At 35.7% G+C, this 27,082-nt stretch overlaps 1 protein-coding gene across 1 annotated transcript in view; it reads right to left on the reverse strand.

Moving 5' to 3' along the window:
- Positions 1-13,069: 13,069 nt before the first annotated feature.
- The window catches only part of LOC121368471 (solute carrier family 43 member 3-like), a 30,197-nt gene continuing 16,184 nt past the window's right edge, over positions 13,070-27,082 (reverse strand). The window contains exons 7-10 of the mRNA XM_041493203.1: positions 26,893-27,015; positions 25,083-25,251; positions 20,002-20,125; positions 13,070-18,768 (exon numbers count right to left, since the gene is read on the reverse strand). Coding sequence (XP_041349137.1) covers positions 18,634-18,768; positions 20,002-20,125; positions 25,083-25,251; positions 26,893-27,015 — 551 coding nt within the window. The 3' untranslated portion in view covers positions 13,070-18,633. The remainder of the gene's footprint in view (positions 18,769-20,001; positions 20,126-25,082; positions 25,252-26,892; positions 27,016-27,082) is intronic.

The raw sequence follows: 27,082 nt of genomic DNA on the forward strand, positions 1-27,082 counted from the left end.
CAGCACGAGTTATATACGAGTTTTAAACATTTATCAACGAGTGCTGATAAATTATGATATCACAAGACATGAGGAGGGTATACTTTTTATTATCCATTATCATTCTTTTCATTTGCGACAATTGTAAACAATGTCAGTAATGTGGGTTGAATGTCCTTTAAAGGCTTTTGTAGGAGATCTCGCTGGCACTATAATTTGCGATATCTTCTTATAATCTTGATTGGTCAAATTTTAATCACAGGACAATGTTTTGTTACGTCACTGATAAATTATGTTATCACAACTCTCAGGGAGTATCCTCTATATATTTGGCAGCGGTAGACTTGTTAACTAGCAGAACCACAGTGGCGTAACGTCAGTAATGATAGCTTTAGCGCTGAGACATACACAATGACGTAACAGAAGAAGCGATATCTCCTAGGATAATATCACAAATTATAGTGCCCACGATATATCCTACAAAAGTCTTTAATGGATGATAAAAATACATATAAGTTCACATCTACAAATGTAACATTGTCTATTAATGGATGCAGTTATGTTTCTCAATGCACACCTATTCTTTGTTTTATTTTTAAAGGAATCAGAACAGGCTAGCTGATCACTTCTGAATCTATAAACATAACTTTCAATGAAAATCAATGAATTATTAGAACACAAGAATTTCATGGAATTAAAGGTCTTGCTTACCATAAAAAGTAGTTGGTGCAGTGTTCTACATCATACACATAGGTGCAACTATAAACCAACTTTCACTGACCGTGGACTTATAGTTTGTGAGAAAGTTGATACCACATTGGATAAATAATTTTTCCAATATTACATTTTACGTCAAAGGGACATACCCTAGTTTTAACCCGTGAAAATTAATACTAAGTTTAGTTAATCTACAAACCTTTAACACATTTGGAATAAGTTACAATTGAGTGAAACATGAGTCTGTGACTTTGAAGGGTGTATACTACCAAATCAAATCCCATAGACGACAATAGTAACAGATGTGGCTAAAACTCCTACCTGCAACGTATCAACCAACATAAACGCCACAGATATAAATACTACCACCCCTTACACTAAAAGTGAATCAGAAAAAAATGGGGGTCAAGCTGCTCGTTTCTGAGATAACGGGTAGCATCTATGACTACCCTAGTTTCGCACAAAATTCGAGTACTTTTTTTTACAGGTACCCCATACATGTTTCAAGCACAAGGCTACTTGACACATTGGTACTAGAAGAAATAAAATTGCAATTTTTTTTTACCCAGATGAAACTATTATTTTTTACAACCAACACACTGACATTTATAACCAATCACAGGACTTGTGGTGTTCACTTCTCTATCAAAAGTGCACCTCGAACTTTGACCCAGCCGGAAGTTATTTGGTTTAGTACTACCTGAAATGGTGAAATACCCTCTAAAAATAGACTAAAGCTGGACTCCATAACTGTTACTTCTTAGATGCACGTGTTTTAAAAAGTATGAGAAATTCATTTTGTGATATTAAAAACACCAAGATGACCAAAAACACTTCAAATGTACAGAAATTGATAATCTAAACAATAAAATCTGAGTAAAGTATGATTTAAGTTATCATAAACGTTTATTAGTAAAAAATATATGTCAGTGTTTAAAAACTAGGGTATGTCCCTTTAATGGTATAGGGATGAAAGAAAGAAATGTTTTATTTCATGACGCACTCAACACATTTTATTTACGGTTATATGGTGTCAGACATGTGGTTAAGGACCACACAGATTTTGAGAGGAAACCCGCTGTCGCCACTTCATGGGCTACTCTATGAGCCTTGCGGAGCATTCACTCAGGGTTTGGAGTCGGTATCTGGATTAAAATTCCAATGCCTCGACTGGGATCCGAACCATGTACCTACCAGCCTGTTGACCAATGGCCTAACCACGACGCCAGTGGTACAGGGATGAATGCATGTTTCACATTTTAAGAAAGGACATGATAAACAGTTTAATGACAAACCAGCACCAATTATATGTTAAACTATATTACAGTAAAACCCCTCTAAAGGGTAAAAAGTCTGGTTTTAAAGGGTACTTGGTTTTCAGAAGCTGTTCTTTAGTAATATTTAAAAAGGGACTGTGATAAACATCCAGCTTTGAGTGAATTCCAGTTTGCACAGGTTTTGAGGGGTTTCACTGTAGTTAGCATCAAGCAGGGTTTCTGCCCGAGGGTAAAACGGGTATGGTGCCATACCCACATTTTGGGCAGATTTTTTTTTTTTTTAAGCTTTTGACAAAATTAATTAATTCCTATTATTACTGTATGCTTTTCTTAACCATAACCCTAAACATTACCCATTTTCATTCCGAGAGGCCCTCCATACCCATTGTTGACTGGTTGTATTCAATTTCATCACCATACCCAAAATGTTCTTTCTGGCAGAAACACTGTCATGGGGTGGGTTTTTTTTTATATAAACACTATTTCAGTCAGTTATGGGGTACTGTGTCTGTGGTTTGTAAAATAGGAAAACAGAGCACTTGTGAACAATTTGTATTGTATCGTATCAAATTAGTTTATGGTTAGGCAACTGTGCAGACTCAGCCTCCAGAACATGCCACTGGTTGGACTGAGAAAAGCACCACTGGTTCAGTCCACTAAGGGGTGGCACAGTGCAAAAAATAGTGGTACGGCTCGAGGTTGCCATTCTCCTTTCAAATTCACCTGTGAAGAACATTTTGACAGATACAACTAATATAAACAAAAAAATGATACAGCCGTGCCGTACCTCTTTAAAAAGTGGTATGGTCATAGCCGTACCGTCTGCGCCGCCCTTGCCACTAATAGAGATTGATTGCATGGTCAACAAAAGCTTTATATATCACTTAAGTAGGTTCCTCTTTCTGACATCAAATAACTTCAGATGTCTGACAAAGTACAAATGATACTGCTTTCCATGATAAACTTATATTGATTCATTTATTTTTAGATGGCCTTTGCAGGGTTTCTGCCAGAAAATAATTTGAGGGTACCAGTATGTAATAAAAACCAAACAGATCATAACTTCCCTTACTACTACTAGTCTGTCCCATCCTGTTTGTTGTAAATAATTTCAGTCTGGTTCGACGTAATAAGAAAGTAAAAGTGTTTTGGAAATAACAAAAAATACTATTTTTATATGCAATTTAGACAACAGTAGGCTCAGAAATAAATAACTTCTGGTAAATTTCATAGTATTAAAAAGGCATTCCCTGTGGGAAGGAAGTACAGGTGGTTGTGGGTTTATAATATTTTTAAACTGGACACTGTATTTTATGTACTTTGACAAATTATAAACATAAAAATATATTGATTAATTTCTAATGTGTTAGGGTAGTTAAGTTTTCCCTTCGTACCCTCTCACAGAAATCCTGACAGGGGCAGGATCTAGTTCAGTCGGTAGAGGGCTCGGCTGACTTGCTTGAGTCATACCCTCTCTGTGGACCTCTTCCCTGATTGTGTTTTTCTGTCCCAACCAGAGCCCCACAAATGGTGTATAAAAGGCTATGGTATGTGGTATGTGCTATGGGGGGGGGGAGAGAAATTGTATACAAAAGATCCTCTGCTGCTAATAAAAAAAAATATATCCGGTTTCCTCCAAGACCAAGACATCTAGTAACCTATGATTAACAAATAAGTGTACTCTAGTAGTGTCATTAAACAAACAAGATTTAGGTCTACAATTAGTTGGTCTATTTATGAATTACAAAATAATTTATTAAATATGCAAATATTCTAAGTAGATCAGGTCATTCATGGGCCTTTCCCAGGATGTAGATGTGTACTGTTCACAAGTGGTAAATTCTGAACCAAGCCTTTGATAACCACTGGTGTGAAAATTAGGTCACAGTGACCTAAATGTTGCAAACTATGGCAGTTCTGCAAAAAAATTATTATCATGACCATGTCTGATTTTTTTCTATCAAGTGGTTCCCAACACTAATCTTCTTAAATCTAAATAGTAAAACTATTAAAGGGACATACCCTAGTTTCAATACGTAAAAAAACAACACTAAGTTTATTTAATCTACAAACCTGTATCACATGTGGATAAAGTTACAACTGAGTGAAACACGAGTCTGTGACATTGAAATACCCTCTAAAAATAGACTAAAACTCGACTCCATAACTGTTACTTCTCAGACGCATGCGTGTTTTTAAAAATATGAGAAATGCAATTTGTAATATTAAAAAAACCCGGATGACCAAAAACACTTCGAATGTACGGAAACTGATAATCTAAACCATAAAATCTAAGTAAAGTACGATTTCAGTTATCAAAAACGGCATAATAGTAAAACAAATATGCCTTAGTGTTTAAAACTAGGGTACATCCCTTTAATAGATCTTTGTAATAGAAAAATCAACTTCCACTGAGGGGATTTGAACCATGGACTCTCGTGGAAATTTCCACTAGCTACTGCCAACACTACTACATACTCCCCCCTCAAGTGAAGCTACATCCCGGAGCTGTGGGCCACGGGCAGTTGACTGCTACGGGTTGTAACTGGGTTATAATTGTATTCTTGTGTTAAGAAAACACCCAGTCCCTACATCGGCTCCAAATGTAACAGAAAAATCAACTTCCACTGAGGGGATTCAAACCACAGACTCTCAGTACGAGTTCAGCACTCTACCAACTGAGCTAATGGGGAAATTCCCACTAGCTACTGCCAGTAGGAGCACTTTATACCAACACTACTACATCTTGATTTCCATTCATTTCAACTTATTTTCATGCTTATATCCATTTAAGGTTCAATCACGCTGTCCTGGGCACATACCTCAGGGCTGTCTGTGCAGGACAGTGAGTTAGTTGTGAGTGGTTAGTGAGAAAGAGGGTGTAGTGGTCTTAGGTTTGCCCATAAGTGTCGTTAAACCTCGCTCTGGCTGGAAGCCGGTACCGGGCTGTGATCCCAGTACCTACCAGCCTTATGTCCGATGGTTTTACCACAACACCGAAACCTGTATAGATGTTGAAGTTTAAGAACGGAAGTTTACAGAATCTGATGACAGCGCCATAGATTACCATTGATACCTTAACAACTATATCATAGCCAAATCGTTTATAAGACGATTGTTATATATATGCAAATGCACAACCGTTTGCAGATAATTTGTGAAACTCGCTTCATATATCACAATGTTAAGTATTTTGGGGGAACTAAAATTACATTCACATTTTCCCGCTTGTTTTTTTTTCTGAAAAGGTGGAAAGATAACTCTATTTGGGAGAGCTGGGTGCCTGGATGCACGATGCACCGTATGTAGGACAAAATGTCAACTACCAAAGTGGTGCCCATGTCAAAATGTCAACTTTCAGATTATAAATAATTTGTAAAAAAACAAAACCCCAAACAAACCCAGAAAACTTACTATTATATAACCTTTCATTTGACTAATCAAAACACTGTTTGCATACATTTGACAGTACTAAACGTGTATTATATTCTCAACAGAACATGGGTGATGGAATTTTTTTTTTAAAGCGGCATTATCCGGAATATTTTTATTATTTAAGCATATAGAACAGAAAATCCAATTACGTTTGGTGCATATATGACGCCACACTCCGCATTGGTTTCACTACGCTGGCTTATCCAGGTCAAAAACAAAGCCAGTATTTTGAAAGTGGGACACTTTTGACGGGCTCGTACCGATCTCGGTTTTCATTGGCTTATCACAAGTATAGAATTCATCAACAAGAGATCACGTGCGATTTAGCAATTTTAGAACAAATTTAACTGTCTTGACTGAGGGGTCGTCTCATATCTCCAAAACATATTTATATCCATAGAGGTATGGTACAACGCCTTTCCAGGGGTTGGTGGGTGGGGGATTTGCCTTGAAATTTTGACAGTGGCCAGTTGTTGGCATACGCGTTACATGTAAGGGGTGTTACTAATTACGTAACGCTCTAGGGGTAGAGGAAGAGGGTACTGTGTTCGATTTACGTAAGATTTTTTAAGACTATGTTATTTTTATTCATTACTTAGACCTAAAAGGGTGTTTTTTGGAAATGCGCGGTCAGTCTAGGATCGATCCCCATCGGCGGGTATATAAAAGACCATGGTATGTGATATCCTGTCTGTGGGATGGTACATATAAACAATCCCTTGCTAAAACAAAACCCCATGTAGCGGGTTTCCAAGGCGCGTGTGCAGGGTTATAGACTGTGTTGAGCGAAGTTTATATGGGGCCATGCTCCCCCCAAAAAATACATTTAATTTTTTTTTAAGCTTGGGCAAGTAAGGGTTTCGACCTCCGATAGACCACATGCACCCGATTCCTCTCTAAGATTATATGTCAAAATTACCAAATGTTAGACATCCAACAGCAGATGGAAGGAAGGATGGGATATGTTTTATTTAAGGATGCACTCAACACATATTATTTACGGTTGTATGGGGTCGGATGATTATTAAATCAATATGCTCTATCTTTGATGTCGTTAAACACACCCACCCCCTAACTTTACCCTTTCCAAACGAAATAATATTTATTTGAATTTGTCGATTTTAACACGTAAAATTAAGTGAAAACTTCATTGTCTACTTTAGTATATTTAATTTTTAAAATATATACAATATTAAATGATTAATGTGTTACTAGTATACAAACTAAACTTTGAAAGTTCTACTAACACTTTATAAAATATCAATTCTGAAATAGGAAGGTACAGCTGTCGATAATACGTTGTCAAGATCAAATCGGTTTTAACTACAGCTCAAGATTTCTCTTTTAATTTTTTGAGACGAACCCTACAATTTGAAATCGGCAAACGCACGTGTTAACTGAAACTGACAACAGGCTGTTGTTTGTGCTTTGCCGAGCTATTGCGGCACAGGCGACGAATCAAGCGTATACGTTTGACGATATCCGTTCATAGCGAACACACACGACTTTTTTAAAAGTGCATTTGAGCTTGTATTTCACATTTGTACATGATGTTATAATATGGTAACCAGATAATGTAACTTTAAATACCACTAACTCGATTATTTATCAAACAACAATGAAACATCCTCTAATTATTCAAAATTTTAAAATGAGCAAAGAACTCGATTTTCTCAACCTAACCCAATCTAATTAAAATTAGCTCCACTATTACATGTGGATCTAACAGCAACCCGTTGGAGCTCATGTCCAGTTGACCTTTCATTCGACCAATCAAAACCTTACTTGCAAAATCATGCCAGTGATTTGAAAAGAATTTGAGCGGATACGAAATGATTCGGGTGAATTACGAAGTATGCCGGAAACTAATTTCACTATAAAATTTTATATAAAATTTGTTTCAAGACGAAAAAAAAAAAAAACCGTGATGGTATAGCCATAAAATCTGTTTATGCTAGTATACAATCCAGAGTTTATTACTGCACTCCCCCCCCCCCCCCCCCCCGTTTTTTCAATGTTGAAATAGACCAACAAGTTCGCCTATTGCATAAATAGTCTCGACTGATATTTTTAGAGTTTGTACGCTCCCAAATAAAGTTATAAAAGGCGAAGTGTAATTGGTTGATATTTAAATTGTTATTTATAGATGAAATGTCACCTGGACAACCCTAATACATATCTCTCTGTCTCTCTCTCTCTCTCTCTCTCTCTCTCTCTCAAAATAAACCTCAAGAGGTTAATAGCCGATATGACATTGACAAATAAATATGCTTTAGATCGACACTAATATTTTGGTCAGTTGGTGAATATTACCGGTTTTATTGATAATTTTGGAATTTGGGTGGTCATGATTGGTGTTTAATTTACTCATCCATTAGGCTAATCGAGAACTAGTGGAGAACACTTGCTGGCTTCCCAACTGTGAAGATAATATACACAGCCATGGGTACGTCTTGGGTACCCCTCTCCCCCTAACTTGGTTATTTTTTTTAATACAATTTCAGGATGTTTTTATCTTATACACCCATTTAGATCAGTATCGTCTGCAACATATGTTGATCACTTTTGAAACGCGTTTTGGTTGCTCCACAGTGAGCCAGTAATGTAAGATCGAAAATGATTGTCCCGTGATTAGCTCAAGTACTCTGCCATTCATGAGCTGGATGTTAGACCATCCAAATGTCTGCAAGTTTGGTTTGACATAAGAAAACAAGTGTACTGGTGAGGTACATGATACGCCTGTCAGGAATTTGTTGGAAAACCATAGATATAAATGAATATGTTACAGGTATGATTCAATTCTAACTATGTGAATATAGACATATTATTTTATTTATTTGTATCACAGTGAACTCATAATTGTATGCGACACACCACCATCCCATCGGGACAAGGATTTACTGTTATATGCAGTATACCATGAAAGGTAGGTCACAGTGACCTAGTAATAGTATGCAACATGACTTGTGGTAAATTCCATAGTACATAAAAGGCGTTCCCTGTGGGATGGACTATAGCTCTCGAACTTACTCAAGAGTCTAACAGATAATGACTTTGTTCACATACCCATCACACACAAACCATATTTAAATCAAATATTCATGGAAAAACATGGACATTAACTCACCATGCATAAATGAATTATTACTATACATGTACTTCCTCTGCCGCTACTCCCACTCCCCCCCCCCCCCCCCCACACACACACACACCTGCCAGTGTGATAAATTCTGGAAATGTCCTTAAAACAAAAGTGAGGCACTGCCAAATGAATACTGGAATGTAAACAAGAACTCGTGTAATCTATGTTAATTTGTTTTTATTTTTTAAAACTCATAAACAAACAAAAACAACACAGAACTACAAATTTTACAGTTTATGTAAATATGATTAAATACTGAATTATAATGGCTAATAATACATTCTAGTGAAATATTGCAACAAAACAATACAAATCAAAATTTCCCGAAACAAAAATTATATTTGACATTAAAAATATGTATTCCTACTGAAATAAATCTAAATTAGTCGCAGGGAAGAGGTTGATACCATTAAATGGTTTGGCTACAATTTTAAAAATTAAAAATACCAATAATAACTAAAACTGGTTCAATACTTGTAACTATAACATAATAAATATCTGTTCAAATCGTATAATTCTGGAAATAACTATAAAATAACCACAACAAATATATAACTACTAGTATATATATATAACTACTAGTATATATATATATATAACTACTAGTATATATATATATATAACTACTAGTATATATATATATAACTACTAGTATATATATATAACTACTAGTATATATATATAACTACTAGTATATATATATATATTATGTATAAAACTAACACTGTTTTTGTTTTAACCATACATTTATATAAAAATATATATTGGAGAGTTATTTAAACATCACAGCATATAGTCTTATATATATATAAACAAATATACTAGGTATAAAAATATGTCATAAGCTATATGTGTATAGTTCTGCATGCTCTGCTTATTAAAGCATTCTTATGTACATGTGTATGTTCTTGCTGTGTTGTCATGAGCTCTAAATAGTTAACGGTAGACTAAACTAAAACATGAGCCGTATGTGATGGAAAGATGCATACCCGGACCACCAACACATACTGACACTTTAACAAATGAAAAATGCGTAATTTTAGTGTTGATAAAAAAAACATGATTATTCCTGCTAACTGGGGGCAGCCATTTTCTATTCTTTCCGTTCAAAATTGCGCTCAAATTCCTCAATCAAAACTGCGCACCTTTTCTCTTTGGCATAATTCTTGCTCCATTCAAAATTCCATAGCACCATTACCCCCCCCCCCATACCCCACCCCCTCCACCTGCTACTGACCACAGGCGGGCTGCTGGTCCCTCCCCCCCCCCCCACCTTTCCTGTCCTGGAACAAGGCCGGCTCTTGTGCCCAGGACAGGCGTGCGCTACAACAGCTTGTTCTGAATGTGCACGTAAAACCCTATAACCTGACCTGACCTGTAGGACTGACGAAATGTGCAGGTATACCATACTTGATCAGACAGATTTCACTGGATGGAACTTTGTTATTGCACTGGTTTACACACAAATCAGGATTATGTAGATACAGGGTTCACTCTACAAGCTTTATTTATCATTTTAAAAATAAATATTAGCACTAATAATGGTGAAGGCATCCTGTCTTTTGAGTTCTGGAAGTGGATAATTGTACATTGTTAACCAACTTACAGTAGTGACTGCCAGATGGTAATTGCATTAAAACAAATATCAAAGAATGTCAATTCATGGGAAGGAAATTAATGTAATGCTTCTAAAATTTATTAACTAATAAAAACATAATAAGGTAATAAAGGTAATACATCTTAAACAACATATGTCTTGGTATGCTTTTGTTCACTAGAAATCTTTAACTTTTTGTCATGTCTTTGGTGCCGATAGGCCTACTCAATGTTGTACAAATTATTTTAACAACTAATACCAAAACTCCTGAGAGTAAAACAACTAACTAATGTTCAACAACAAAATGTTACCAGTAATTAAAAACAATTCTCGAGTTAAAAAAAACAAAAACAAAAAAAGACATAAAAAGGTTTTTTTTAAATTGATATATGTGCAAAATGCAAAATGCTAAAATATTTTCATAGATGTAACATCTTTCTATATTGCTGCTGAGTATTTAATTGAGTATTTTCAATACTGTAGTGTAGAGAAAGAAAGAAATGTTTTATTTAACAATGCACTCAACACATTTTATTTACGGTTATATGGCGTCAGACATATGGTTAAGGACCACACAGATTTTGAGAGGAAACCCGCTGTCACCACTACATGGGCTACTCTTCCGATTAGCAGCAAGGGATCTTTTATTTGCACTTCCCGCAGGCAGGACAGCACAAACCATGGCCTTTGTTGAACCAGTTATGGATCTCTGGTCGGTGCAAGTGGTTTACACCTACCCATTGAGCCTTGCGGAGCATTCACTCAGGGTTTGGACCGATGGCCTGCCAAGATGCCACCGAGGCCGGTGTAGTGTAGAGATTCAAGAGACTGATGAAATGCACTGGTAATCCACGAATGCTCGTTTTTGACTATTTCACCCAAGCTACTGTCACTGAGATTGTGCTAGGGTCTCCACGAGTACTCGAGTACTCGAGCATGGGTCGAGTCTAGCAAGAGTCAAGTCCGTTCACAGGACTCTAGTACCCGTACAAGGTGGAATACAATGATCAACTATAATACAATAGTAGATAAACAACGATATAAGTTACACAATAATTATAAGAGCATATGCTATTTTCTCTTTTAATTTAGCCGTCTGTCAGAAAACTGAACATATCCACTGGTTTCTGAATGCAACACAATGGCATGATTTGGCATTCATGTTCAGCACTGGAATTAGGATGCATAATGCTATTTTACTTTATTCCTATGTCTCATTATTATCTAGTGTAAATGTCGGGTACTTGGGTCCGGGTTGAGTTTGACCCTCGAGTATGTGAGTCCAATATTTTGGACTCATGGAGACCCTAGATTGTGCTACTTTAAACAGAAATGGATTACACAGATGCCTATATGGACAGAGTCCACTGTATATACTTTAATACTATAAGTCACTAACAGACCATAAAGTAAGATTTTTTTTACACGGTCATATATTTCATATTTTACAATTGGCACATCAAAAAAGTGATTTATTAGAGAAAAATAATGTCTGTGTTGGTTTCTGTCGACAAGATATGAAACATTTTCATGCCATATTTTTGTTTCAGTTATATCGCAGTCCACACTATGAGTCCGTATACACTGTACACGGCTATGCTGGATTTAACAATGTAGCAGACGCAGCAAATGCTATGGGCCCTGCAGATCGACTTGTATCTTTTTTTTTGTCACTCTGTAAGCCAATAGCAGGCCCCAGCCCACCCACCCTTGAGAACATAAATGTACGTTGTTTTCTCCTACTCTAAAACAAATAAAGATAAAAATATGGCTTACCAAGTAGAAGCTGTGGACCCTCCACAAGAGATTGTGCCCGCACCCCACTCCAGTTATTCATCCTATGGGCCTGAATGGTAGGATGGGAGGGTGCATCTTAATATGGTAACATCTGCCTATGGGCTCTGCAGCTGTTCAATCTGGCAGACTGTGTACCAAAATGTGCTATTTCATGAAAACTGACAGTTATGACAGGTCAGCACTCCAAAAACACAATTTTCGCCAATTACAAGCCACATACATTGTACATGATGGCAAATGTAAATTAAATCTTAGTGTTCTTTAACGATTCTAGGTTCCTATCCACCAGGATTACCCACTATTAAAGTGATATTGGTGATTATTTACTGTCGGATCCCAGACATTAACAAGTTTTCTGCGGAAATAAAAATTATTAATAAAAACCACAAAAAAACCCACCACTATTTAATATAAGCCCACCTACCTATATTGTCCAAAGTTTAGAAAGATTTTAATATTAGCTAATCTGGAGTTCCTCATTTACCAAAAACTAACCATCTTGTGACTCAATCTTTCATTTGACAACATGTTTTTCAGTGCCAGACAGCCCATGAAAACTTGAGTCATTGGTGTGACTTTCTTCTTCTCTTTTTTTTTTTTTTTAGGGGGGGGGGGGGGGGGATACAATGTGAGATCAAATCATGATTTCATGATTTTCATTTCAATTTTACCTCTGAAAATATTTCCCTTCAAGATTTTAAACAATGTATAATAGAAGACATGATATGGTTTAGACATCTTTCAATGTACAGGTGAGCCATAGTATAACTTAGTACATAATTATAATAATAATAATCTTTATTTAAAGGCGACACACCGGCCTCGGTGGCGTCGTGGCAGGCCATCGGTCTACAGGCTGGTAGGTACTGGGTTCGGATCCCAGTCGAGGCATGGGATTTTTAATCCAGATACCGACTCCAAACCCTGAGTGAGTGCTCCGCAAGGCTCAATGGGTAGGTGTAAACCACTTGCACCGACCATTGATCCATAACTGGTTCAACAAAGGCCATGGTTTGTGCTATCCTGCCTGTGGGAAGCGCAAATAAAAGATCCCTTGCTGCCTGTCGTAAAAAGAGTAGCCTATGTGGCGACAGCGGGTTTCCTCTTAAAAAAACAGTGTCAGAATGACCATATGTTTGACGTCCAATAGCCGATGATAAGATAAAAAATCAATGTGCTCTAGCGGCGTCGTTAAATAAAACAAACTTTTAAAGGCGACACATTCAGAATAAAAATATATTAGTCTCCCATATGGCCTTCTCTAAGCTATAAAAAAAAATATATATTCATAACAAAATTCCTCCAAACCCAAACAACATACATAAAAGTTCTGAGTTATAACAGAACTGGTACCAAAATGTTACATTTAGGCTTCAAACTAACCTTGTAACTCTTATAGCTGGGCGGTATACCATATATACCATTTGGTATTGGTATCATGTCAATAATGATTTACCGTACTGAGCAAACCTCAAAATACTGAAATTTCGGAACTGAAAAATGTTTTACGCCATTTAGTAAAGCACTAACAATATATCTGACAAACATAAAATAGCTAAAAAGAAGAGAGAGATGAGGGCCTTGTGTATGGAATTTTATTTTATTCAGAAGGAATTAGCGAGGGAGACTTAACTTGGGCTTGCATTTAAAGCCGAGTATACCCAGGGCTCGAACATAAGAATTTGTCTCCCACAGCAATTTTAAAAAGAATTGCCATGGATGAAAGGGGCCACCGATTGCAATTTTGAGCCTGCATTAATATTTTATCGCAAATATATGTGACAGACTTCTTTAAATTTCATCAGTATTATTCAATATATTGATTTATTTTACAGTAATATCAGGGCTTTAGATCTCACTAATATGGGGACTTTTCTTGTGTGTTCTAAGCGCATGCAAGAACGTTTTAGTGCAGTAATTGTATTAGAAGCTATGGAAGGGTTGTAGATATTCAAAACTCCATTTAAAAGCTTAACATTTCAGTAGTTTTGAGGTGAAATCTTTTGAAGTCAGCATGTTTGTACTTAATTTGGGCATGATTATATGGAAATTTTGTACTTTCTGCACATTTAATGTCTTGTATTTGGTACAATCTAAAGCCCTGCACAGTTAATCTGATTTTTGGTGCATATTACTCAGTTTTTATTTTACTGAAAAAATACATGAACAATCTTAATTTTCATCAGTAATTTTTAGAAACTTAAATTATTTATTCTACAAATCATAGTTAATTTGATTATTTATGCATCTCTTACTTAAGTTACAATTTTATCACAAAAAAATACATGTATGTGACTGTCTTTAATATTTTGTCATGATTCTTCTACTGTTGATTTATTTTAGAAATAAAAGATCTCTTACAGGTACTTAGTTATTATTTTATGATAAAATACTTGACCATCTTATTTACTTTTCATTCATATTTTCAGTCATTAATGAATTATTCTAGGAATAATAGTTTATTGTGTTATTTCTTTATTTTTTAAATTTATTTAGAATGTCTTTGAGAGAGAGAAAGTACCCTTTTAACATGCCCCTATACCACTACGGTTTCGGGCATGTCCATCCCACGCCCGGCTTCTTGATAGCCAGTGGTCTGGTCTGGGACAGAAGTATCTTTGAAAGTTAAGTTACCAATAAAATGCTCAAGTCGCAAACAACTGCAGGAGGCACCAGGGCCAGCAGTTCAATTGAATGAACAGACATTGGATGAATCCAACCATAGGAACATTGATAATGCACGGCATATTCAGTCTTGGCGAGAATGACTGAAACAAGACCCAGTGAAATGGGCAGAATTTAGAAGTGCTGAAGCTGCTCGTGCAAAAGAGTACAGGAAAAATCGGACTGATTTAGGAAAAGTACTTGAGAGAGAGAAAAATCAGGAACGACCAAGAAGATTTCAAGCTAAAAACAAATTACTAGAGACTGAAGTGGATCTTCCTCATGATCATGTGCCACAACCGAAGAAAAATATTAAGATGTTAACAAGAAATGAAAGATCATCGAAATTCGCAGAAGCAGTTGTTGGCACAGCCATGTGTTACACCAGAACCTCCACGTAATGTCGAGCAGGCCATTTCTAGAATGTGGTCTAAAATTCCAAAGGATGCTGAAAAGTTTGCAGATATTGTTGTACATTTTGTACATGTGCATGTAAAACACCTAGGAAGCAGGCTGCACTTAAGACCCGAGGTTTGACATGACGAAAGGCACTAAATTTTGGGGATCCAATGCAATAAAAAATATGCCATCTAAAAATGAAGTGTGATTCTACATCATTGCTGCATAGACAACTAAGTTAGTAGTTTATTAGTGTCGAAAAAATAGAGGATGCAGAGCCTGCTAGTGCTAGCCAAAAGATTAGATCTCTGGCCAGGATTCAACGAAGTAGCCACTTTCTAGCAAAAGAAAGCACAGCGTTGATGCCACATGCATAGATGTCGTGAACAACATAGAGAGGTTTTTTAAAGATCTAAAAGTTTCTCAGGAGCTGCCATACATGCGAACAGTAGTAAAGAAGCAGCAATAGCAGAGATTTGTAATGGAAATCTCTATGCAGCAGGCATGCAGTATGTGGCAAACAGAGAATCTAGATAATAATGTTGTTTCCTTTGTTGTATTTGCAAAGCTCCGACCATCATATGTCCTTCTGCAACACAAAACCAAATTGAGTCAGTGTCTTTGTGAATATTGCACAGATATTCTTCTGAAGTGACCCTGCAAGCTTGTAATCGAAAAGATGTAAAAATCAAAGACAAGTATGAATTGGTAAGCATGACAATATGTGACAAAGGGGAGGACAAATACCACCAACCCAAATGTATTGATAGGACATGCACCAAATGTATTGATAGGATGTGCACCAAATGTATTGATAGGACGTGAACCAAATGTATTGATAGGATGTGCACGAAATGTGGGATTTGTATTCTGGAGAAGAAATCTGACATTTTTGGACTAGAACCAATAAATAATGGTCACTTGGCAGAAGTGGGAAAGCCAGACATACATACATGATGAAAAGCAGAAAAATAAGAAAGTTTAGGCTACGAGAAGAAGGACCTTCGCCTGCATGATTAGAGAATTCTTAGAAGAAACAGAACCATTGGCTAAGCACTTCTTTAATGCCTATTGGCAGCAAGACCAGTTTTCTCTGATTTGAAACAAACTACCAAGTAATTGGACTTTGTTCGTCTTGGACTTCACTGAAAATTATGCATATGCTTCTCTAGATGAGATCCAGTCAGCCCACTGGGCAATATAACAGGTTACAGTCCATCCACTGGTCTATTACTGTAACTGCAAGCACCAAGATTCTTCCCATGTGGTGCAGGAGGCTTTAGTTTTTCTGTTTCATGACAACTCACAATTGCCCTTCTGTACATCATTTTGAGACACTTGCATTGAGGCATTTGCGAGAGAGAAAAAAATAAACGACTGAATCTTAGCCATGTTGTTGAGTTCACTGATGGTTGTACTGGCCAGTACAAATCACAATCCCCATTTGCCGACATCAGTTTCTCAAAGTTGACTCATGGAATATCTTTTGAGCGAAGTTCTTCGGTTCAAGACATGGAAAGGGGCCAAGTCAGCAGTATGACATGCATGTGGAAAGGAGACATTGTAACTTTAAATGTTTTTTTATTTCTGCAATTTTATTTCCAGCTTCTTTTGTCAGTGCCGATAAATAATTTTTCATATACATGTACATGTTTTATTACAGCATTGCCGACACTGAAATTGAAAATGGTGAAGTGACAACTCTGTTAGAACTTTTAGAAGGTAAAACATATTCAGTTTTCTACTGATCTAAAAGCAGTCATATTATTTTTAATTTTAAAAAAAGGCTTAGACTTCAAAAATCTTTCCTTCAAAGTATTAATACTCGCTTGTAGTGTTATTGGATTACGGTTAAACATGAATATTTCATGAATCATGAATCATTTATCATCATAAAACATTCATTATGAAATAGTCACAACAGCCATATTATTTCTTATTGCAGTGCCTCCCACTGACTGTGACCAGATGACTGGAACTGGAAACCAGCAGTCATCCTATGAAGTTCAGCCTTAAGGTCAGCCTAAAATTAAGAAGAACCATGCTGTTTTCTATACCCATCCACCTAAATTGTACATTGGACAAGTGTTGGAGGTTACCAGTGATGGAGTCCAAATGAACTTCGTCAGACCGAAAGGTAGCAGCAACTCATTCTCATGGCTGAAGCCCACTGATATTGAGTGCATTGATCCAGGATTCATATTCCATGGACCTATCGAGTTGTTTGGACAACATGCATTCTCTTTGGTCACTTAGGAACTTAAACTGCTGAAAGACAAACACCACCAGTTGAAAAAAAATAAAGTCCACTAAGTGCTGATGTATTTGCTCCGTGTTTGACAACTATATACATGTCTTTAATGTCAACTGACTGAATGGAACTATAATTATTGTTTTTAGGTTATTTTTTCATTTTAATTCAATTAGCACTAACATTAGGTTATATCTTTATTTTGATGGCAAGTTATACTGTATAAATATGTATTCATGTGCTTTTATGCTCATTTGTCAAGAGTTATTGTACTAGTCAAGATATAAAAATGTTAGATGTGATTCACTGCAAGGACAAGTCCAGAGGGACATTTTCCCACTGCTCCAAAAACTGTTAATTTCTTGCTTTTTATAACACTTTTTATTATCTTTTAAAGATAGATGTTGAATCATTGTTAATAAACCACTTTCTAGGAAGGGTAAAAGGTAAAACATATAATTATTTTGTCTGTCAGATGTAATATGCGTAAGTGGAGTGAAAACCTCATCTGTGTGACAAAATGGCAGTCTAACTATGTTTTTTAGTCTTAATCTACTTTTCCATGAAAGTAACCTTCTATAATATCTTTGTTTAGTACAGAAATAAAGAGTTTCATAATAGGACATCTGTGTTACGTGTACGACATTAGCTCATGACTCATGTATATCCTTTGTTCTGTAGTTGTTCTTAGTCATGGTTTGTTTCAATAGGACAGCTCTATACACGTTTTCTAAAATTTGACCTTAGATGTTTTTATTTTGTAGTGTATTATTGGTTCTTTGACTTATGTAACTATACACCGACTGTCATTATAAGCTCTCATTAGTGTATTGTAAAACAAAACAAAAAGTTATGATAAAATTTAAATAAAATAATACACAATGAACAACTTGGTTTTAGACATTCATTCAACACCACAGCTTCATGCACTGTTTTGACAAAATGTTTGTACTGACATTTGTTGGTTCATTTACCTTTATTGGACAACCATTGGTCTATTTCTAGTTCTAGATAGTGCAACACAATTGGTATATCTAAGGCCATGGTATGTGCTATTCTGTCTGTGAGATGGTGCATATAAAAGATCCTTTGTTACTATTAATGGAAAAATGTAGTGGGTTTTCTCTCAAAAACTATATGTCAAAATTACCAAATGTTTGACATCCAATAGACAATGATTAATAAATGTGCTCTAGTATAATTGTTGAAAAAAATAACTTTACTTTATTGTAACCAAACTGACAATTTCCCTTTGTGCATGAATAAATGAATGAATGTTTAATGACAATGTTCATGCATTCATTCATTTTGCTTATTCATGTGTATTTTCCATCTAAGACATACCATACAAATACACACGCAGACTCTGGAATAACTATGAGGGTTTTTCTATGACTATCATTTCATCCACTGTCGAAGTTTGGTGCCTGTGTTTCTTCTTCAAGTAATACCAGATGTATGCTGGGTGGATAAAGGTTATCATCATCAGGATAATAAATAAAATATTTACCTGCAATAAAAGATCATAAACTAAGCTTATAATATAATGTCTTATGCTAACAAACAAACCTAAATAACAAGCCTAAAATAATTAATGGGCTGGGGTGGGGGGCAGGCAGTAAAAATTAATCAGGACAAATTATTATAGGGTCTTCTCCAGATGAACCAAAACAGCACTTTTAAAATCAAAATATATGTGTTCATTACACGTAACACTTAATTAAGCATCTTCTGATTTAAAAAGAACTCTGTAGAGGTGAAGGGAGTAAAAAAACTGAAAGACAGGAGAAACTGTCTGGGAAGGAAGAAACAAATGATATGAAATTTAAAGAATACAAACAAAAGGGAATAGTTCAAACCCTGAACATTTTTATAAAAAGATATTATAGCTAACTTTATACTAGAGATCCTGAAATTAATGCAATCATAATATTAATGTGAAAAGTGCAAGCCAATGTTATTCCTTTAATAAATTGACACATTTATTTCTAGGCCTAATGTTTTTCTGTATCAGGTTATTCAAATCCTAGTATTTTTATAAAATACAATTCATTGTATGTAATAATAAAGTATAATTATTGATCAGCCCAGAAGAGCTGCAACTACATGTGATGGTTTGAGTGTCATTCGCCACTTTTGTCATAAGCCATTTTGATCCACCATACATGCATGAATTGTTTTAAGTTCACTAATCCGATGGCCGACTGTTGCTTCATTTTTATTGCATAGATTGGCTGGTGTGAATGTAATATTTCTAAGGAGGCCACTCACATTAATTTCATGTAACATTTCAGTATGACTATCATCACTTGCATTAATTTCATGTCACATTTCAGTATAATTACTCACGGGCGCGTGAAGGTGCCAAAAGGTGGGGGAGGCACACACAGATATATAAATACATGTATAAATATATAAAAACTATCGCTACTGCTACAAAGCGCCCCCCACACACACACCGCTTCCTACACCAGTGCTACTGTCACTCGCATTAATTTTATGTCACATTTTACCATAATTTAGGCATATGTTAATTTTCATAGGAAGTGCTAATTATCATACAATCCAATCAAGCTAACCTATTTGATATTTAAAAAATACAGGATATTCATACATGTGAATGTACAGCTGTTATAACTGAGTGTTAGACCGTGACTCCTCATTATGTCAGCAAAACAAAGTTTGCTGTTAAAATTAATTCAGTATTATCAAATGTGTTGAAGTATTTATGAACCTGACTTACAACTAGTGGATCATTGTTCAGTGGTCCCTGAATAAGAAGGAACAAAGGATATTGCAACATCCCAAAACTGGCGGAAACAGTCAGTGAAATTCCGAACAGCTTGCCAAAATGCTCAGCTGGAAATCTGAAAAACAAAAGCCACCACAAAAACCTAATTGTATGTTACTGTTAGTGCTTCAACGATAAACCGGTATACCGGGATAATTGATCAGCTTGATACGAACCGCGGTACAGTTTTGCGTATCGCTATTTTTTGTCCTTGTATCTTATTTGACTTGAAATAGGTAAACAAACAAACAAACAAAAACCACATCATTTTATCAATTGGTGATGACAGGAAATGTAACAATCACGTCAAGCGTAGTTGGCTTACTTGTTGGCATACGAAGTGATAGGTCTGTTATACTTGGTTCTAACTTCTAAACAAAACGTGTTAAAAGTCCAATGAAAATAACCAGTTAACGATAATTACAAATAAATGTTTTGTTACTTACACATTATCAATCATTGTTCATTTACGTTGGAATACGGCTACGGCTATCATCTTCAAAGAAATAAACCAACAAATGAGAATCACACTTCGCTGTTTTTCACTGAACTCGGAATACTTCGGCCGATCGTTCAAAATACCTTGGCTAATAACCTCAGCTCTGGTTCGGCCGATCTGCCGAAACATTGCGACTCAATACGTACATTTCTGTGTCAAGCGAGCAGCAATGGAAAAGCCCGATAGTAAGGATTTCCGAATGTGACAATCTACAAATAGTTTAACACAGTGTGATTATGTTAAAAAATAAAAATATGGCCTAAAACATTTAGCCTGACAGCTGAAACTAATAAAGATCATTAAAAAATTATGCCATAAATATTAAATTTAAATAATATCAACTATATTGCAATACATATTGCAATACAGTTTCTTATATCGCAATATATCGCAATACGGTTTTGACCGTATCGTTGCACCCCAAGTTACTGTGTGATGACCATGCAAACACACATTTGTCAATCTGATAAAGGAATGTATATTTAACAACAGCCATGCACATTTTAAACTAGCTGATACAGGAATATATATTTAACAACAGCAAGGTTTGTCAGAGGGTAAAACAGGTATGGCACCATACCCAAAATGTTTTGCAGATTTTTTTCTTTAAGTTAATCTTTTGACAAAATTAATTACTCTTATTACTGTATGATTTTCTTAACCCTAAACTTAAGCCATTTTCTTTCTGGGGTAGGCCCCCCATACCCCCTGTTGACTGTCGTTGCATTCAATTCCATAGCGCCATACCCCAAAATATCTTTCTGGCAGAAAGACTGAATAGCCATGGACATTTTAAACTACAGTTATTAAGCGTCTGACATACAGTAATACTTGAGAGTGAGATAAAAATGACATATTGCCAGCACATGAAAATGGCACATGTACACCATAGCGTTTGACAGGTAGTCACTTAGTTTGGAACAGGAGGAATTCCCAATGAATACATCTACTGAAGTCGATCAATGCAACAACCCATCACAATTCAAATGAGACGCCCAACTAATTTTACCAGAAAGCCAAGATTTCTAAAACCATAACCTCATCAACCTACAGTACAGTGAAACCTTCAAGACCGGACCCTCTCTATACCAGAATTCTCTTAAAACCAGACATTTTCCATGGTCCTGTGATTTACTTATCTTTTAACACTAAAGTTTACCTCTCTAAATCGGAAACCTCTCTGAGCTGAACAATAGGTGAATAATTCAGTCCCAAACTCTTTGTTTAGAAACGTACATATTTAGGAAAATAAAGAGTAGCAAAAGTAGTCTAATTTTGGCTTTGCGGTGTCAAAAAGATGGCAGTAATATTTCATTACTATATCTATTTTCAACATGGAACATCCAGCTAAATGTCGTCTTATTGAACTATCACTCAATGATAAACTTATAATCATTAAAAGTATAAAAGCAAAAGTTAAAATATCTTAAATCAAAGTTTCTTTATTGGAACATTTCAATAAGGCCGCATATAATAGGACACCAACGGAAACAAACAACAGAATACAACAAAAGCTTTTATATCAACACAAACCCCTGAACAGCAGACAACTCTGAACACTAGACAAAAAAACGTGGTCTTGTGGATGTCCAGTTTAATTTTAGGTTCAATTCTTCCTGCCATCAAAATAGTTTATGGTGTTACAAAAACTAAATTTACATCTCTGTCGGTTAAGTCTGTAATCATATCACAAAATTCGCGCTGACATGACAAATGTGGTATGAAATTGCAGACTTCACTACACAAGTTGTTTTATAAATCACAATTAACATTTTACATAACTTTCATCATTTTACCTATATTATTTTATATTACACAATTTCCGCTGTTGTACTCTATTCTGATTGGGGCGAGATTTTGCTCAGTCGGCTGAGTGCTCGGCTGAGGTGCTTGCGTCACAGGATTGAACCACCTCGATAGATCCACTGATTGTTGTTTTTTTTCATTCCAACCAGTGCATAACAACTAGACAAAGGCCATGGTATGTGCTTTCCTGTCTATGGAAAAGTGCATATAAAAGATCCCTTGCTGCATTAGGAAAAATGTAGCAAGTTTTCTCTGATGACTATAACTAGTATAAGTCAGAATTACCAAATGTTTGACATCCAATAGTCGATGATTAATTAATCAAAGTGCTCTAGTGGTGTCATTAAACAAAACAAACTTTAACTATTCTGATTGGATGACATCGAAAAAAACCTGAATGTCATCCTTCGATAAACGTAGCCCAGTGGTAAAGCGCTCGCTTGATGCGCGGTCAGTTTGGGATCGATCCCCATTGGTGGGCTCATTGGGCTATTTCTCGCTCCAGCCAGTGCACCACGAATGGTACATCAAAGGCCGTGGTATGTGGTATTCTGTCTATGGGATGGTGTATATAAAACATCCCTTGCTGCTAATCGAAAAGAGTAGCCTATGAAGTGGCGACAGCTGGTTTCCTCCTTCAATATGTCCGATGCCATATAACCGTAAATAAAATGTGTTGAGTGTGTCATTAAATAAAACATTCCTTCCTTCCTTCGATAAACCTCAGAAAATGACGTCATTAGGCCAGCTGAAAATGTGTATTTTAACTAAATATAGTGTGTTCAGATGTTTGTGCATAAATTTTAGTAGAGGTAGGGGTCTAAACTGTGGGCAGTGCAATTTATGAGGGTTAAGACATGCTTCCTCGAAAAAAGTATTGAAGAGAGAGAAAAAAAGAAACCCACCCTCTGCACACACTCCTCTGTAACTATATAAGAACTGTTTGTCATTTAAAAATTATATTATCTATGTACAACTGTCACAAACTGCATAAAATTGCATAGCGTAGTGAAGGATTTTAAACTAAAAACCTCAGAAAATGACATCATTACGTCAAACGGGGACGTCATTATGTAAAACAGATCATGGGTAGAATATTAGAAAATGATTTATGAATTATGTGTAGTTTTAACAAAATAAGTTATGCTGTTTGTAATTATAAGAATTGTTTGTCATTTTGTAGCGAATTTATCGATGTATAACAGTCACAGATTCAGTATGAAATCGCTTCGCTATGCTACAGTATTTTATACAATTTGTGATTGTTATAGATTGATAAATTCACAACACAAAGACAAACAATTCTTATAAAACAGACAATTTACTGAGTAAAAAGTTAAAAAAGTTAGTTTTATTTAACGACACCACTAGAGCACATTGATTTTTTCTTATCATCGGCTATTGAACATGAAACATATGGTCATTCTGACACTGTTTTTTAAAGGAAATCCGCTGTCGCCACATAGGCTACTCTTTTACGACAGGCAGCAAAGGATCTTTTATTTGCACTTCCCACAGGCAGGATAGCACAAACCATGGCTTTTGTTGAACCAGTTATGGATCACTGGTCGGTGCAAGTGGTTTACACCTACCCATTGAGCCTTGCAGAGCACTCACTCAGGGTTTGGAGTCGGTATCTGGATTAAAAATCCCATACCTCGACTGGGATCCGAACCCAGTACCTACCAGCCTGTAGACCGATGGCCTAACCACGACACCACCGAGGCCAGTTTCACTGAGTAAGCAACATAACTGACCTATCATGTCATTATTGTACGAGTAACGTACACATTTTACAATGGGGAATAAAAACCTCCACTGAGGGGATTCGTACCAAGGACTCTCAGTACTAATTGTGAAATTCCCACTAGCTACTGCCAGCAGGAGCACTTTATACCCACACTACTGCATGTTTACAGTTGGAAAAACACTTTACAGTTGGAACTACACTTTTTCCAGTGGAAATAACTCTATAAATTACAATGGGATTAACACTTTTTACAATTGAATAACACTTTTTAAGAGGGAATTCTCACTTTTTACAATAGAAAAACACTTTTTACAATGGGAATAAAAAACTTTACACTGGGAATAAAATAAATTACAGTTTGAAAAACACATCTTACAGTAGGAATAAAACCAATTTCAGTGGGATTACATTAGAGCTCACCAATGACTGATAGCAGTCATTATTATTTCACTGATATTTGCAAACACTTCACTAAATGTTATATATATACACAGAACTTCACATACGTTATTTTCGCTTCCTGTTTATTGCACGAGTTTATTTTGCGCAAGAATATATACCACAAGACCGCAAAATAAACTTGTGCAATAAACAGGAAGCGAAAACAACGTATGTGAAGTTCTGTATTTATTACATACTTTCTTTTATGTTTTACAAAAACAGTTTTTAATTTAACGTCATAACAACACTTTGTTAAATCTCCTTTCATGAATTTGCTTAACGTTAAGAATGATACTCTGCGGCAGTCTTGTGTAATGTTTCAAATACGAGGTGACATGATTTGTAAATCATATATGACGTCAGTAAATAAAAGACTGCAGTAAAAATAAAAAGAGAATTCCCCCATTTAAAAGGTCTAGTCCAGATTGCACATACATGTATGTGTAATACAAAATAAATATATTACACGGTTTGAAAATGTCTTTATCACTATAGTAAGATTGAATAGGTATGTAATAAATAAATGTATCATCTTACGCGTTTGCCAGGAATGCGGAGTTTGGCCCATACAGGAATGACCTGTGAAGTGAGTGCAGGATACACGTCAGGTACTGGACCTCGATCACGGGAATCATCATGGTGATAGCTAAGAGCACCGACACCGTTATGTTCAGCAGAAACGAAGCTATTGATGCATGAAGCTTCTCTGAAAGTTTGCAGAAAAAACATTTCATAATTACACACACATATAAATTAGATTCTTTTAATCCCGCTATCACTGTATACATTGGTAAGATATGATGACTAGATAAATCTCTATATTTTTGGTCTGTGACCAAAAATATAAGTCACATGACACAAGCCCGACTCGACTCGAGAGTTTCAGACTAGATTTTCAATAAACACTGTCTTTAAATAATTTGTTTAAGTACCGGTACAGTAAATACAAATAACTTTTAGTTTTGCGATAACAATACAAAACTTGTATATTTATTATGAATTAGAATTTAAGTACGCTTTTTGAATGTGACAGAATGTAGCTAGCATCTTACAAAAAATTACATTATGTATCTTGTATGATGTCATACGACAAAAGCCTTGCTTGGTTGATGATTTTGCTTACACAAAAAATGGAATAAATAATGATTTTCCGATTATTCCCGTAGTATTGCAGGATAAAAGAAATAACTGGTTACTGTCTTAAGATATCGGCTTTATCCTGTGATAAACATTCGCCATTCTAACCTTCGCAGGATAAAGCCGATATCTTAAGACAGTAACCAGTTATTCCCTACACACACACACACACACACACACACACACACACACACACAGACATAGATAGGTGCAACTATACACCAAGTTTTATTGACAAAGGGCTTACAGTTTGTGAGAAACTATTTAAACACATATTAATCTCACTAATACAAGAAACTGAGGGACATCGCATAGTCAGGTAACTACAATTTTTAAAACGTGACATCAGACCCTATTATAAGTACAAAAATAACAGAGATCCTTGAGGTGTTTTAATTAATCATAAGTAACAGGTCATTATAATTTATCAATGAACCGGTGCACAATTGGGGAGAAAGTGTTAGTCATGGAGAGACTGCCATTTTAGAATTGTCGCTCATTTTGATTTCTTGGTTTGTTTAGCTTCAGTATTAGCCTAGGTATGACAGAATAAATGTATTAAAAAGTTTATGACCGAGAGAAGCTGAACCCGTAACATGTCTTCTATACAAAGTGCATGTAGAGCAGTGTTAGTAGAAATCTTTTAAAATTCATTACAATACACAACAATATTCTTAAGAAGTACTCATATGATATCGATTTTAAAATTATATATAACTATTATAAGTTTCTTAAACACCATTTTCAGGGAATTTAAGACAGAGTGTCTTAAGTTTGTTTGCCCCGTTTTGGCAGCTAGTAACTGGTAAATCCATGTAATACTATGCAAATAGGAGGTTTTTTCTTCTCAGTGTTTTGTTTTTTAAAATAAATTTCAAACCTGCGTACCACTGTAACCTCTCCTCACATACATGCATTGATCTTATGACTGAATACCCAAACCTACTGCTGGTCTACACAAACAGACTAATGTCTGCTGAGTTGGATAGATAGATAGATAACAATTTAACGTGTCCATATACCACTAGGGTTTCAAACACGCCCATCCAGAGTACGATCTCTGATAAGATCGGTGGCCTGACTCAGGAAGGGGGGGGGGGGGGTGTTTGAGTTGGGGTTGTGTGAAGTGAGGGAAAAAAAAGTATATATATATATATATATATATCATACATTAATAACCAACTAAACATTATTCATAAGATTTAATTACCATATTTAGGATTTGAATATTTATGAACAGACTTGATTTTTCGATCCATCAGTCTTCCACTCATTGGCGCAGTGAAAATTCCCAAAAACTGAACAACTGCAAAAAATGAGGTGTAGTGACTCACTGAAAAAGATAGAAGAAAAACCTGAAATTAACAACAACAAAACCATTTTATACTTCAGACTATTAT

Source organism: Gigantopelta aegis, chromosome 3, assembly GCF_016097555.1.
Source record: "Gigantopelta aegis isolate Gae_Host chromosome 3, Gae_host_genome, whole genome shotgun sequence".
Taxonomy (NCBI): domain Eukaryota; kingdom Metazoa; phylum Mollusca; class Gastropoda; order Neomphalida; family Peltospiridae; genus Gigantopelta; species Gigantopelta aegis.